Source organism: Jaculus jaculus, chromosome 2 (assembly GCF_020740685.1).
Source record: "Jaculus jaculus isolate mJacJac1 chromosome 2, mJacJac1.mat.Y.cur, whole genome shotgun sequence".
In the NCBI taxonomy this organism is placed as follows: Eukaryota; Metazoa; Chordata; class Mammalia; order Rodentia; family Dipodidae; genus Jaculus; species Jaculus jaculus.
Genome location: NC_059103.1, coordinates 172,386,636 through 172,403,446, shown reverse-complemented (window position 1 = coordinate 172,403,446; position 16,811 = coordinate 172,386,636). Strand labels below are relative to the sequence as shown.

Genomic DNA, 16,811 nt, shown 5'->3' with positions numbered 1-16,811 from the left:
ACAGGTCCTGATTTACAGTCACTTAATTGAAAAATTAAGATCAACTGGAAAACAACAGCTAAGTCACATATAAGTGGTGCGTGAAGCCAGGAAAATTCCTTGGATACAGTCAGAAAGCATGCTCAACCAACTTCCTTCCCTGGGGTTTATTGGTTACTGATTAAAATGATAAACCACAAGCCAATACGTTCTCCGGCTCCAACTCTCTGACATTTGTTCTAGAATTATATATTTTGGAAGTTTTTTCTCCCATGCACAAGGCTGTGACAGCCCTTCCCCTCCTCTGATCTCCCTGCACTTGCAGAGAGGCGGCTCATACCCTGACTTTGGTGATGGGGTGTCGGAAACATTTGTTATCTCCAGTCTCGCTGAGCGTGATGGCGTAGAACTGTCCTTTGTTGAGGTAGGTCATGGGGCCCTCCCCTTGCTTCTGACGAAGAGATTTGGTGGCTTCCAGAGTGTACTGAAATGTGCCGCTGTGGACAAAAAACGACAGTCAGCTTCGCTTCCCTGGACATTTCGGCTGCCCGTACAGTTTCACATCAATGGCATTTTGTATGAATATTAACTAACGTTTACTCTTTTTCTTTTTAATCAAAAGACAGCATATGGCAAAAAGAGATGTGTGCAGAGCAAAGGTCATTGCTAGTATAAGGTGTACAGCATTGCTAATCACGGGCCATAAACCAGTGGCTTAAAGAGAAGAAAGTTTCTGACGCACAGGTTCCTGCTTGAGAACCCGAGGGGGGTGATGCACCAAGTTTAAGAATTCCTAGAACTTTCCATTTGCATTCTGCCCCTAAGCCTCGGTTCAGTTCACAGAGATAGCTGGGGTTCTTCGTATCTCGCCATAAACACATCTGGCTAAGGTGGGTCTTAGGGAATTGAACCTGGGTCCTTTGGCTTTGCAGGCAAATGCCTTAACCGCTAAGCCATCCCTCCAGCCCAATGTCACAATCTTTAATGTATAAGTTATTTTTTCAGAAAGATCTCTTTTGGGCTGGAGAGATGGCTTAGCGGTTAAGCGCTTGCCTATGAAGCCTAAGGACTCCGGTTCGAGGCTCGGTTCCCCAGGTCCCACGTTAGCCAGATGCACAAGGGGGCGCATATGTCTTCATTTGCAGTGGCTGGAGGCCCTGGCACGCCCATTCTCTCTCCCTCTCTCTCTCCCTCTCTCTCTCCCTCTCTCTCTCTGCCTCTTTCTCTCTCTGTCACTTTCAAATAAATAAATAAAAATAAACAAAAAATTAAAAAAAAAAAAAGAAAGACCTCTTTTGCCTCACTTCGGGATGGACAGCTATACTGATCACTGTACCTCATGAATCATCAAATCCTGTCCACTAGGTCTAATCTTTTGTCCCTTCATCCACAGTCTCCAAAAGCCTGGGAACAAAGATGACTCAAACTTTGTCACTTAAAATGCCCTACTTACAGGGCTGGAGCAGTGGCTCAGCAGTTAAGTGTGTTTCCTGTTCAGTCAGGCCTGAGGGGGCCCAGCCACCTGCTCCTGTCACAATAGTCATGCAGGAAAGGTTAAAACACTAAGGGTTGGGGCTGGAAAGATGGCTTGTCGGTTAAGGCGTTTGCCTGCAAAGCCAAAGGATCCCGGTTCGATTCTCCAGGACCCACATAAGCCAGATGCACACTGGGCGCATGCATCTAGGGTTCATTTGCAGTGGCTTCAGGCCCTGGCGCGCCCATTCTTTCTATCTCACTCTCTACTTCTTTCTCTCTCAAATAAATAAATGAAAACATTAAGGGTTAAAAAGCTCCAGGATTAGTGAGAGACTCGAGCTCAAGAAAAAAATAGGTACGGGGCAGAGCGATTGCTTAGTGGTTAAGGCACTTGCCTGCAAAGCCAAAGGACCCTCGTTCAATTCCCCAGTAGCCACATAAAGCCAGATGCACAAGGTGGCACATGCGTCTAGAGTTCATTTGCAGTGGTTAGAGGCCCTGGCAGACTAGTTCTCTTTTTCTTTCTCTTTCTTTCTTTCTCTCTCTCTTTCTCCACATGTCTTTCTCTCAAATAAATGCATAAATAAAAGAACCAGTGGGGGCTGGAGAGATGGCTTAGCGGTTAAGCGCTTGCCTGTGAAGCCTAAGGACCCCGGTTCGAGGCTTGGTTCCCCAGGTCCCGCGTTAGCCAGATGCACAAGGGGGCGCACGCGTCTGGAGTTCGTTTGCAGAGGCTGGAAGCCCTGGCGCGCCCATTCTCTCTCCCTCTATCTGTCTTTCTCTCTGTGTCTGTTGCTCTCAAATAAATAAAATAAAAATAAAAATAAGTATATAAAAGAACCAGTGGAAGAGCAGTGGAGAGGGACACTCTATATTCTGCTCCAATCACCTCAGGAGAAAAAACAACGCTAAACAACTTCCAGAAATTCCAGAATACATGTCAGGACAAAATCAAATCCATTGCCATTTTGCCCAAAACCATTTTGATACTGTACCACAGAATCTGAAAATGACAGAGACAGCTCGGTGGTTAAAGGCACTTGCTAGCAAAACCTGACATCCTGGGTTCAGTTCCCTAGTACCCACATAAAGCTAGATGCACTAAGTGGCACGTGTGTCTGGAGTTTTGTTTGCCATGGCAGGAAGCCCTGGCACACCCACACTCACTCTCTCAGTTTGCTCCTTTCTGTCTGTCTCTCAAATAAATAATAAATTTGTTTGAAAATCACCTTGTCCCGAAGCTCACATCTTCACTAGATTAAAGGCTGCTTTTAAAGTGTGGATAAAGCTCAAAATATCCAAAAATATACACATATGGACATAAATGATTTTTTTAAAATATTTTTTGTTCATTTTTTATTTATTTATTTGAGAGTGACAGACACAGACAGGAAGACAGATAGAGGGAGAGAGAGAGAATGGGCGCGCCAGGGCTTCCAGCCTCTGCAAATGAACTCCAGATGTGTGCGCTCCCTTGTGGATCTGGCTACCGTGAGTCATAGGAAATTGAGCCTCGAACCAGGGTCCTTAGGTTTCATAGGCAAGCGCTTAACCGCTAAGCCATCTCTCCAGCCCTGAAATATTTTTTATTAATGCCTGATACCAGCACTGGGAGAAGCTGAGAGCAGTCAACAGCCAAGCTCCTCTTTTTTTTTTTTTTTTAATTTTTATTATTTTTTTTTATTTGAGAGCGACAGACACAGAGAGAAAGATAGAGGGAGAGAGAGAGAATGGGCGCGCCAGGGCCTCCAGCCTCTGCAAACGAACTCCAGACGCGTGCGCCCCCTTGTGCATCTGGCTAACATGGGACCTGGGGAACCGAGCCTCGAACCGGGGTCCTTAGGCTTCACAGGCAAGCGCTTAACCGCTAAGCCATCTCTCCAGCCCCATAAATGATTTTTAATATAACCTTAGGGATTAGTGCTCCCCACCACCACCACCACCAAGCATCATAGCATAGGCTAAAACCAGCCCACCTTCCTCATGTCAAAGTTCAAAACTATCTAGGCAATGACCTCCCTCCATTAGACAAGGGCAGCCGCAGAAGAAAAGATAGGGTATGTGATGGAGGGACACTGTCCTTTTCACTGGTCTGACAGCTGATTACTCAGAGTGCCAGATCTGTGATTCCACATTTTAGAACATGATTTGGTCAAGATTGAAAAGAATCACACCAAAGTTTGATTGCATGGAGCAAAAAAATTGAAGGCAGAGCCAGGCACGGTAGTGTATGCCTTTAATCCCCGCACTAGGAGGCAGAGGTAGAAGGATCGCCGTGAGTTTGAGGCCACCCTGAAGCTACACAGTGAATTCCAGGTTAGCCTGTGCTAAAGCAAGACCCTACCTCAAAAAAAAAAAAATTTTTTTTGAAGGTAGGAAATCAGAGTCCTCTGTGAAGGAATATCAAGAGAAAAGATCGAAAAGAATAACTTGGGGTCACTTTTCAAAGGTTACCCGTTAACTACATCATCTTACAACCTACCTTGCTGCCTGGTCAAACATGTATTCCTCAGCTCCAACAGAAGTACTCCGGAATTTCTGAAAATTGTAAGTGGTAGAATTAAAACAAATAGGAGGGAAATAATGCCAAAATAGAAAGTAATAAAGGAATCCTTTTCACCATCTTCTTAGACAGGAAAACTGGAATTCTGGGTATTATATTTATACTAATAAAACCCATTTCACTTCTTCACAAAACTCAGATATCAACTCCATCTTGACATGCAACAGAAAGTACATTTGGATTTTGTGTATTATTCCCATGTTCACGGGTATTCTCAAAATGTTCATAGGTACCTGATACTGCTTCTCCAAACATACATTTGATAGAATATCCTTAATGAACTTTATGCACCAGACAAATGTGAACATATTTACATCCTGAATATTAAAATCGTAGCTTTGTTCTGGAGTGGTATAGTCTTGTGCTAAGAATATGCTCCAAAGAGACAAAGACTTTAGGAGGAAAGCAGATATTGTTAAACAATTCTGTCTTTCATCAACCACCAGTGTTTTATAAATTCTTTCATTCACTCATTCTCTCAATAAACTGTACTGGACATCTGCTCTACATCAGACACGCAGCTACATGTGACAGGTACCATAGGAGACATATATCATCTATTTGTTAAATATTTTACTTACTTATTTATTTATTTATTTATTTATTTATTTATTTACTTATTTATGAGAGAGAGAAGTGGATAGAGAATGGGTGTGCCAGGACCTCCAGCCACTGCAAATGAACTCCAGATGTATGCACCACTTTGGGCATCTGGCTTTACATGGGCCCTGGGGAACTGAACCCAGGTCATTAGGCATTGCATACAATCACCTTAACCAATAGGCCATCTTTCTAGTTCCGTCTTCATCTATTTTGTCTTATAATAATAGAAGACCTGAGACTGATGACTTGTAGTGAGCAAGATTTATCTGCCTCACTGTTCTGGAGTCTGTTAAGTCTAAGGTCAAGGAGCTATAGCGCATTGTATTTGTCCAAGGCAGTCAGAGAAATGGCAAAGGGCATATACATGTGACAGAGTGACACATTTGCTTTTAGGACAAAAAGCAATAATGTGCAATAATGAATCCATGGTACGAATAAAAGTCCACTCAGTGATATCAGTCCATTCATGAGGGCTGCCTAACGGTGCTGTTGCCTTGAGGATTAGGTTTCTAACACCTAAAATCTGGGGACACAGTGAAACCACAGCAGTATCATGCAAAATCCTAGATACTTATCTAATCCTCACAGAAGCGCTATGAGGTAGGTCTCAGGATCGCCATGTCTGTTTTCTTAGTGAGGAAGCTAAGGCTTTGAGAACACAAGTATCAGTCATTTAGCAGCACATGGGAGATAAGGTGCGCTCTCAGACAAGATTGTGTGGGGCTTGTCAAATGTTTGTTCTTTCCAAATGTTATCGTAGAGAGAGGAATTCCCGACCTCAGATAGCTGCTGTACAGAGAGGCAGGGGAGGTACACAGCATGCTGCTGACATCTTACTTCTCTACAGGAAGCTGAAAGCCATTCTTTTCCCCTACTGCCACCGTCTCTGACCGCCCTGTCAGCTGAAAATTGAAAAGCCAATGACTTTCATCTCAAATGCGGAGGCACTGCCTTTGAATGGTAAAGAAGCCAATTGAACTTAATGAAAGCATAGATTCGCGGCACATTCTCGGCCAAAGGAGTGCCCACAATCATATCACCAATCAATGTCCTAAGATCTCACGACAATTGAATGGATACAAAATCATCTTTTCAACAAATGGTGCTGGAACAACTAGGTATCAGTATGGGGTGGGGTTTAAAAAATAAAAAAGAGCCTCAATCTTTACTTCACACCTTAAGTAAAAATAATCACCTTAAAAGGAACCAGAAATCTAGAAGTAAGAGGAAAACTATTAGTTGAACACACACACATACGTACACACAAGAGAGGAAATTGTTGAGACATTGGGTTAGAGAGATGTCTTAATATTCAAAAGCATAAACCATAAAAGGCAAAATTGATAAAGTATATTGAATCAGATTATATAATGATATTCTTTAAAAGATATAATTAAGAAAAGAACAATGGGCTATGGAGTTAAATAGAGAGTCCTCAAAAGAAGAAATACGGATGGTGTATAAGCATCCAAAAAAATGTTCTACATCCCTAGTCATCAGGGAAATGCAGATTAAAACTACATTGAGATTCCATCTCACTCCTGTCAGATTGGCTACCATCATGAAAACAAATGATCATAAATGCTGGCGGGGATGTGGAAAAAGAGGAACCCTTCTACACTGTTGGTGGGAATGCAATCTGGTCCAGCCATTGTGGAAATCAGTGTGGAGGTTCCTAAGACAGCTAAAAATTGATCTACCATATGACCCAGCTGTAGCACTCCTAGGCATATATCCTAAGGACTCATCCCATTTCCTTAGAAGTACATGCTCAACCATGTTTATTGCCACTCAATTCATAATAGCTGGGAAATGGAACCAGCCTAGATGTCCCTCAACTGATGAGTGGATAATGGAGATGTGGCACATTTATACAATGGAGTTCTATTCAGCGGTAAAGAAAAATGAAGTTATGAAATTTGCAGAAAAATGGATGGATCTGGAAAGGATTATACTAAGTGAGGTAAACCAGACCCAGAAAGCCAAGCACCACATGTTCTTCCTCATATGTGGATCCTAGCTACAGATGATTGGGCTTCTGTGTGAGAAGGAAAAAACTCAGTAGCAGAGGCCAGTAAGTTAAAAAGAGATATAAAGGGAAGAGAAAGGAAGGGAGGAGGGTACTTACTAGGTTGGTATTGTATATATGTAAGTAGAAGAATAGATTAATGGTGGTAAAAAGGCCCAAAGTGAGGTCAGAGGAAGAGATTGAGTAAAGGAAAGGTGGAGGGAGGGCTAATCAAAATCTAAGAGGATGCAAATAAATCATATGGAATCCTCCAGTTTTAGACAATGGAACACTCAGGAGCCATAGATCATTGTTAGAAAATTTTCAGTGCCAGGGATGGGATACCTCCAGTGAGTTGTTGGCCAGGGAGGTACCTGATGCCCCAAAACATTAATTATAGGCCATTGCCGAGGCCCTTGGTTTCCGACCAGGAATAGATGGTAAGACCCTATTCCTGAAGACTCCACATACTTGGGCTGCAAGGCCACTGAGAAATCCTGCTGGAACTGAGCTGATAACCTCATCCATGTAGACCAGCTGACAGAAAGCTAAAACAAGCCATTCTACATGCACTTCAATGGGAGAAAGAGATTCCATCAGTGAACATAATTAACAGTGGACACTCCCAAGCCTTATAATTGGCCAGCCAGGCCAAATGAGCCAACAGGTGAAATACTGGCACGTCTGTCATGGTTGAAACCAACTGCCCTCCAATTGGACTGGAGGCCTGCTCCATGAGGGAGAACACATACCTGATACTGAAAACTTAAAACAGGGGTAGTCATGAGCCCTAGGGGTGTAACATTGCTGATGTCTGGAAAAATGTATATACTATGCTTATCAAACTGCCCAGTAAGCACTTCTCTTAATATTTATACCCTTATATTAATGCTACTCTCACTTTGGGTAGAGAATCTTCTCTTTTCAGATGGAAGTGACTTTGGGATGACTCAGAAGGTATCATAGTGCTGGAAAGAAGTGACTGGAGTACTGAGTAACATCTCGATCACACCATCCAAGGCTTGGGGTCTAATGCGGAAGAGGTGGCGGAAAGAATGTAAGAGCCAAAGGAAGGGTAGGACTCCTTACAACGTGCTCCCTCCAGACATAAAATGGCCTGGATATCCATGACCTCATAGTGCCTGACACTACCTACACAAGACCATCATAAGAGGAGAAAAAGATCATGACATCAAAATAAAAGAAAAACTGACTGAGATGGGGAGGGGATTTGATGGAGAATGGAATTTCATGGGATACTTTTTATAATCATGGAAAATGTTAATAAAAACTGAGCAATAGCCAGACGTGGTGGTGCACGCCTTTAATCCCAGCACTCGGGAAGCAGAGGTAGGAGGATCACTAGGAGCTCAAGGCCTTCCTGAGATGACAGAGTTAATTCCAGGTCAGCCTGGACCAGAATGAGACCCTACCTCAAAAAACCAAAAATAAATAAATAAATAAAATAAAATAAAAACTGAGGGGATAAAAAAGAAAAAACAATGGGGATTGAGAGATGGTTCAGTGGTTGAAGGTGCTTACTTGCAAACTATCTCTGCACTTACCTCTACATGTGGATGGTGCGGTGGTCTGATTCAGGTGTCCCCCATAAACTTAGCTATTCTGAGTGCTAGTCTCCCCAACTGATAGCAATTGAAAATTAAAGCCTCCTGGAGGCAGTGTGTTGTTGGGGGCAGGCTTATGGGTGTTATAGCCAGTTTCCCCTTGCCAGTGTTTGGCACAGTCTCCTGTTGCTATGGTCCACCTTATGTGGGCCAGGGGTTGATGTCCACCCTCTGCTTATGCCATTGTTTTCCCCTACCATCGTGGAGCTTCCCCTCGAGTCTGTAAGCCAAAATAAAACTCTTTTTCCCACAAGATGCTCTTGGTTGGGTGATTTCTACCAGCAATGCAGACCTGACTGCAAAAGACGGGAAAGAGAGAGAGAAAGAGAGACAAAGAGGAAAGAGAAAAACAGAGAAAGAGAGAAGAGAGAAGGAAGGATTGAGAGAAGGAATTTCAGAGTGTGGTGGCTCATGCCTGTAATCTCAGCAATTGGAAGGCTGAAGGAGGAAGATTAGCTGGGGTTTGGGGCTAATCTGGGGTTACAAAGTGAGTTCCAGGCCAGCCTGGACTTTGGAGTGATAGGAGGAGGGGAGAGAGGAAGAAGGTGGAGTATAAACCCTGGGAATTTGAAGGGGTGGTGGGAAGAATATTTTTCACCATTCTGTGGGCTTAAGTCTTTTCAGGAAACAAAGTAAGAATTTATGTTTTTATCAGTTGAGAAATAAGAGTTTGAGGACAGCAGCATTGAATTACTTTGGGGGATTAAGGAAGTGTTTAAGTGGGTTTGTGTACAATGAGATCTCTGGCCTCTTGGCTGGTACAGAAAGAAAGGAGAAGATTTAGAAAATCTATTTTTGGCAGACTTGAATGAAATGCTTTCATTTAGACTACAGAATTCTGGAGAAGAGCAGAAGCAAAGAGGAATGAATTAATGGAAGATTACTGTTGACAGAAAAAAAAAAATTTTGATAGCACATTCCTTTTGCTCAGCCTAATCATGGGGAGGGGAATATTTCTTACATTTTATAAAGTATCCTGAATAACATTAAGAAAAAAATACATGCTTTTAATGGATTTTCCTTTTTTTTTTTTTTTTTCCCAAGGTAGAATCTCACTTTAGCCCACGCTGACCTGGAATTTACTATGTAGTCTCAGGGTGGCCTCAAACTCACAGCAACCCTCCTTCCTACCTCTGCCTCCCAAGTGCTGGGATTAAAGGCATGCACCACCATGCCTGGACCGCTGTTTGGGATTTTTGTTGGTTTGTTTTTTTAAGTCTAGCTTTCTGGTGCTGATGGACATTTTTTTCGTGGCGAGAAATATTTGAATAAAATTGACTTTTCCAAGGTGAGCCTGGTGGCATATGCACTCAGAGGCTGAGCTAGAAGAAACTCCATCAATTCAATGCCAGCCTGGACTAGAGTGACTTTCAGGTCAGCCTCATAAGAATGACACCCTGATTCCAAAAATTGGTTTTCCAAGAATTGAGTTCTACTAACTTCTCTCTGTAAAAAGTGAGGTCCAGTCATCCCTAAGCTTACCTATCAATCAAGACTCGGTGGTTTCAGCTTTGATTTCTCAGTCTAAACTTCAAAGTGAAGCTTGAGAAAGAATAACCCCACATAATCAAAGCTAACAGAAAAAAAAAAAAAAAAAATCCCAGATCTGCTGAAAAGGAATACTCTACAGAAGAAAACTGCAAGTCTACAAACAAGGCAGGCTTGAGAAATAATCTATTTTCATCATTAAGTCAAGGGAGTGAATCATATATAAGACACAGTAGAGATAGAGATATTATGATTAATATGATTCCAATGAACTGGATGAGGACAAAATGCACACCATCCATTTACATCAGCGCATGCTAAACCCCATTACTTAGAATATTGCATGGAATATTATGGGTGTTTCTTTTTTCTTCAGCCCATTATAAAATCAGTGTTAAAAAAAACAAACAGGAAAAAAAGCGTTGCCATAACTAGACCCCCTTGAATGACTCCAAACATGCTGAGTACAGGAAGAGCCCCAGGCATTCCTTCCCCTGTTTAACTGTAACCCAGGACTGCCCCTAACTCATTGCACCCCAGAATCTTTTGGAAAGGAAAAATTATTAAGCTTGTGGATAATGTCCTACAGATAAGGTATAGATTAGTTCATCTACAAAGTAATTATGCTCTTTCCACTCTGGACTTTAATAGGCACATTGTTATTAGCTTTGTCAAAATACAAAACCCGGGCTGGAGAGATGGCTTAGTGGTTAAGCGCTTGCCTATGAAGCCTAAGGACCCTGGTTCGAGGCTTGATTCCCCAGGACCCACGTTAGCCAGATGCACAAAGGGGTGCATGCGTCTGGAGTTCGTTTGCAGTGGCTGGAGGCCCTGGCGTGCCCATTCTCTCTCTTGCTCTCTGCCTCTTTCTCTCTCTCTCTCTCTCTGTCACTCTCAAATAAATACAAATAAACAAACCAAAAAAAATTCAAAATACAAAACCCTTCATAGTCTAACAAGGCTAAATTTCTTAGTTCTTTTCTTTATGTAAAACATATGAATCTTAAACAAAGAACTAAAGCCAAAATATCTTGTGGTGTTCTTATCAAATAAATTAGCAGAACTGTAGAGTTGTATAAACTTAAATTGTTAGCCTGGCGTGGTGGCATATGCCTTTGATCCCAGCACTTGGGAGGCAGAGGTAGCAGGACGGCCGTGAGTTCAAGACCATCCTGAGACCACACAGTGAATTCCAGGTCAGCCTGAGCTAGAGCAAGACCCTATCTCAGAAAGCCAAAAAAAAAAAAAAATTGTCACTACAATAATAACAAAATAATAGATTTAGGGATCTCACTATACAGTGAACTGTATACCTTCATAATAGTATAATCGTACCAGCTTTAGTTCCTGATGCCTCAGAATTTCAAGAAGACGGCCCCTCCCCCCACGAAAGGTTATCAGAACAAAGGAAGAATTGTTGTGAAATACTGGCTTCCCTGCAATAGAAGTTTAAATCGAACCAAATATTATAAGGAAAAATCCTATGTAAAGTGCATACCTTATCATTTCATTTAGATTCTGTAACTTTTCCAAGCAGCAACTTTGGTATACAATTGTAATAATACCACGTTAGCACACAGCACTTGAATTTGTGAATACACTGAAGATCAAAATGACATCCTTCCAAATTACATTCAATGAGAAGTGTTCTAAGTCATAATTAGTCTGTACAGGTGGCTCAGTCTACACCTCACTGCCAATTTTATTATTTCTTTTAAGTACTTCATGAAAATCACCAAAAGAACTATTAAAGGGCTGAGCATATATATGGCTTAGTGGTAGAGCACTTGACTAGCGTGCCTAAGGCTCTGGGTTCAAGCCCCAGTATTGAAACAAACATTAAAATACAATGGGGGGGGGGGAGTTTAATAGGTGGCTTAGCAGTAAAGGCACTTGCCTGTAAAGCCTAAGGACCCAGGTTCAGGTCTCCAGATCCCACGTAAGCCAGATGCACATGGTAGCACACGCATCTGGAGTTCGTTTGCAGTGGCTGGAGGCCCTGGTGCACCATTCTCTCTCTCTCCCTCTGTCTCTGATAAATTGTTAAAAAATTAAAAACTAAATAAACTACAATGAGTGTCATTTTGGAATGTTGCTGTGAAATCTGCTTTAACAAAAATATGGCCTTTCTTGCCTGTGCTATCATGCCAACAAAGCTCCCCAGACTCCACTGTGAGAGCTGTTCTAGGCTTATCTGTGAATGCAAGCATTAGCTCAATAAAAACATGGAGGAAACATCATATAACACTTGTATATAATCGGCTCCTGCTCCCCGTCTCCGTTCCTGCCACTGAGGTCCCAGGATCCTGAAGCACTTCAAGAAATCCCTAGCTGACAGTGAATCACACTTAGACATCTGGAATCTTCTGCTAGGGGTGTGCCTAGAAGGGGTGCTAGTGAGGGGAGTGGCCCCATGCTGCTAGAAAGAGATGGTCATGTGTCCTAAGCCATTCGTATCAAGGCCAAGTCAGATTATAACATAGGAGCTGGAAAGCTTGCTTAGGGTTTAAGGCACTTGCTGTGAAGCCTAAGAAGTCATGTTCAAATCTCCAGGTCCACGTAAGCCAGACGCACAGTGACCCAAGCACACAATGTTGCACATGCGCACATAGGGCTGAAGGCCCTGGAGCACCCATTCTCTCTTCCCTCTCTCTCTTTCAAATAAATAACTTTAAAAAAGACATATGTGGGCTGGAGAGATAGCTTAGCAGTTAAGCACTTGCCTGTGAAGCCTAGGGACCCCGGTTCGAGGCTCGGTTCCCCAGGTCCCACGTTAGCCAGATGCACAAGGGGGCGCACGTGTCTGGAGTTCGTTTGTAGTGGCTGGAGGCCTTGGCGTGCCCATTCTCTCTCTCTCTCCCTCTATCTGTCTTTCTTTCTATGTCTGTCACTCTCAAATAAATAAATAAAATATGAACAAAATATATTTTAAAAAAAAAGACATATGTGCTAACAAGGAGGATGGTTCTCCTGCCTTGATAAAGAACCTCCAACAGGAAAGGGGTGGGGGGAAGAAAACATGGCTCCCATGCATCACACTGCAGAGGAAGAGATGTACTTGATAGATGATTTTGGGAGAAGTGGCTGAGCAAGATGGTTCAGCACCTCCTGGTCCTCTTTTGTTTTTATTCTAGCCCAAAACAGGGAGCTGTCCCAGTCACCCCTGCATGCGACCAGCCCCATGAAGTCCAGCGCAGACAAGATAGACGGTGAGATCCAAATAACAAATCAAAGGTTCCAAGCTCCAAAGTTCAAATCACCTTCTCCAATTGGCTTTGTCAGAAATAGAGCTGTGATTTTTGGTTTGTTTGTTTTAATCTCAATTCTTATTTTCCTTATCACCTAGATCTTAATTCAGCAGGGCAGGACGATGCAACCATGTGCTATCGTCTTTCCTGAATGCTGTCAGATGCTCACAGCAGCCTTCTTGGGCTGAGAAACAGCCCCTGCAGATCCCTTCAAGCATCTCACTCCCTCAGGAGCCAGAGTGCTAGGAAAGAAGGACTGTGGGATTGATCAGAAAACTGCTTCCCAGCACCGGGAGCTCTTGCCAGCAAATCACCTCCAAGTCCTTAGTTCTAACCTCCTTGTCAGCTCTTCCTCTTGGGGATCTTGCTCACAACCCTGTGTGGATGCACGGCCAAAAATAGGCAGTTGACTCCCTGTTGAGAGGTCCAGCCTTGGTCAGGACCCCTGAAAGCCTCCATCTCCTCTAAAAAATAAACATGGTGTAGTCGGGCATGGTGGCACACACCTTTAATCCCAGCACTTGGAAGGCAGAGGTAGGAGGATCACCATGAGTTCGAGGCCACCCTGAGACTACAGAGTGAATTTGAGGCCAGCCTGAGCTAGAGTGAGACCCTACCTCAAAATAAATTTAAAAAAAATAAACATAGTGTGATTTTTTTTTTTTAAATAATAACATAGGAAAGGAGTTATTTGGGAGCAGACACACTCTTTTACATGTATCATACCTCTTATCCTGGTCTTCTTGGCTGTCACCTCCTTTGCTTACAGACAGCAGCCTCTTGTCTCGAGGGACCTGGAAACAATCAGTCATCAGTCCGACATGCATACAGGCCATGGATCACGTACAGAATTAGACACCAGCATAAGCAGAGGAACTCAATGGATTGTTCTCTATGAAAAGTAACGACTCAGGGGTGGTGGCGCATGCGCTCCCAGCACCCGGGAGGCAGAGGTAGGAGGATCACTGTGAGTTTGAGGCTGCCCTGAGACTACATAGTGAATTCCTGGTCAGCCTGGGCTAGCGTGAGACCCTACCTTGAAAAACCAAAAAAAAAAAAAAGGTAGTGAGTTTGATATTGTCAAGAGATGATTCAAAGTGAGTACCTGAGTAACAGTGGCAATGGAGTCACAAACTCAAAGGTTTCTCGTAAAATTAAACAAGCTAAATTTTCAAGTGCTTTAAGAGTGTTTGGTGCTTTATAGGTATTTTAAGTAAAATAAAATTGTAAGGCCTTCATCGGTATGTCAGTTTTGAAGGTCTACAGTGTTTTGGGCATGGCTAAGTACCAGACAGAAATGAGATGGCTATGGGGAGGTCATGAAAGAGCCCTAGAAGAGAAATGCTACTGTTGATTTTGCTAAGCAGGCATGTTGTCAAACTGCTTTCTAAATGTTCATGTTTGGGGCTGGAGAGATGGCTTACTGGTTAAGCTCTTGCTTGTGAAGCCTAAGGACACTGGCTTGAGGTTCAATTCCTGAGGACCCATGTAAGCCAGATGCACAAAACATCTGGAGTTCATTTGCAGTGGTGGAGGCCTTGGCGTGCCCATTTTCTCTCTGTCTCTCCCTCCCCCTCATTTTTCTTTCTGTCTGTCTGTCCCTCTCAAATAAAGAAATACAAATAAGCAAAAAATTTAAATGTTCATGTTTATACCCACAGATTAGTGCTCTTAGCCTTGGTGAGAAAAGCTCTCTGGACCAAGGTTAATACAACGACATAACCCAAGTGCCAAAAATAAGTGACTGTTGAGTGTTCAGTTCTACAGGATATCTAATTCAAGATTCAGGGGACGTCATGCATAGGGGCCAGAGAAATGTGAACGTGAGGAGGACTATGGAACTCTGGCACCTGGACACCACATGACATGACCATCAATGTTCATAAACTCTATACAAGATCTACACAGATAGGGCATATCTATATTCTGTCAGGGACAAAAGAAGGGTTCACGAGGTCACACTTCTCACTGAGGAGCTAATGGCAGCTGTGACAGGGGAGTCGTTCTTTTCAGTGCAGTAGCCACTGTAAAGTGGTGGGAAGACCAAAAGGTTCAGCAGGAGTGGCAGGGGCCTAAGAGAGGGAATTGCAGGGCCCCCAGTACGGGGGTGGTTTGTCTGCTCAAAATATAGTATCTACGTGTATGAAATTGTTAAAAAAATAAATGGTGGGCTGGAGAGATGGCTTAGCGGTTAAGCGCTTGCCTGTGAAGCCTAAGGACCCCGGTTCGAGGCTCGGTTCCCCAGGTCCCACGTTAGCCAGATGCACAAGGGGGCGCACGCGTCTGGAGTTCGTTTGCAGTGGCTGGAAGCCCTGGCGCGCCCATTCTCTCTCTCCCTCTATCTGTCTTTCTCTCTGTGTCTGCCGCTCTCAAATAAATAAATTAATTAATTTAAAAAAATAAATGGGGAGACAGAAATGAGTTGGAAGACAACATAGCTTCTGGCATGTAGCTAAAGGTAACAAAATGTGCTGCGTCCATAAAATGAATCATTGAAGTTTTAAGAGGAATGATTAAAAAAAATTTTTTTAAGAAAAGGCAAGGGCTGGAGAACTGACTCAGAGGTTAGAGGTGTTTCCTTGCAAGTCCTGGTGAACCCCGTTCAATTCCCTGACAACCATAAAAAGCCAGATGTACAAAGTGGCACATGCATCTGGAGTTCATTTACAGTGGCAGGAAGCCCTGGTGTGCTTATATACTCTCTCTCTATATTCTCTCCCAAATAAATAAATAAAAATATTTTTTTAAAAAAGGAATGAAATGCTGACAGCCATAATTTAGATGCAAGCTGAAGATATATTCTAAATTACAAAAGGACAACTACTGTATCATTCCATCTACACGAAGGACCCAGAAAAACCAAATTCAAAGAGACGGCAGGTAGAAAGGACGGGCCCAGCGTCAACTGGGTAGAGTTTCAGTCTGGGAAGATGAGAAAGTTCTGGAGGTGAATGGGGTGATGGCTACACGGCAATGTTAATGTATCTTGGACTACTGAACTGTAAAGTTTAGAATGGTTGAAATGGTAAATTTCAGGTTATGCATATTTTACCACATTGTATAATTTTTTTTTTTTTTGAGAGCGACAGACACAGAGAGAAAGACAGATAGAGGGAGAGAGAGAGAATGGGCGCGCCAGGGCTTCCAGCCTCTGCAAACGAACTCCAGACGCGTGCGCCCCCTTGTGCATCTGGCTAACGTGGGACCTGGGGAACCGAGCCTCGAACCGGGGTCCTCAGGCTTCACAGGCAAGCGCTTAACCACTAAGCCATCTCTCCAGCCCACATTGTATAAATTTTTTAAGGTAGTAAGGACAAAGTGGAGAAGACTGTGTCCCCATCTTGCCTGCTGCTGTGTCCTGTCATTTATGGCATAGCCAGGATGCACTGCTTTCCTAAAGCATCAATATGACAGCATTAAAGAAGAAATTCAGTAGCCAGTAATGTGAGGTCCAACAGCCATGCACGGGCAACTCTGGAAGCCCAGAGGACAACGCTCCCAGACTTGCCGAGCTGTGGGTAGGACTCCATCAGGCGAATGGAGAAAGCTTTGCAGCCATGGGAACTCCTGACAGAAGAAAGTCAGGATTGGTGCAAGATATGAAGGTTTAAGAGCCAGCTTCGGAGATGAGCGAAAGGCACAGAAAAGCCTTGCACTGAGGACGTCATTTTACCTCCTCATGGTCCTTTCCACAGCCACATTCTCCTAGACTATCAAGCATTCCTCACCCTCTCCCCTTGCCAACCAGGACACAAAGTCCCCTATGTCTCTGACACCCACCCGCCAAGGCTACTTTATTATGAGACCAGCTGAGCAGAACA

At 43.3% G+C, this 16,811-nt stretch overlaps 1 protein-coding gene across 1 annotated transcript in view; it reads right to left on the bottom strand.

The window, feature by feature from the left end:
• The window catches only part of Grhl2 (grainyhead like transcription factor 2), a 177,976-nt gene that overhangs the window by 103,965 nt on the left and 57,200 nt on the right, over positions 1-16,811 (bottom strand). Inside the window, exons 3-5 of the mRNA XM_045143555.1 lie at positions 13,698-13,784; positions 3,938-3,993; positions 320-476 (exon numbers count right to left, since the gene is read on the bottom strand). Coding sequence (XP_044999490.1) covers positions 320-476; positions 3,938-3,993; positions 13,698-13,784 — 300 coding nt within the window. The remainder of the gene's footprint in view (positions 1-319; positions 477-3,937; positions 3,994-13,697; positions 13,785-16,811) is intronic.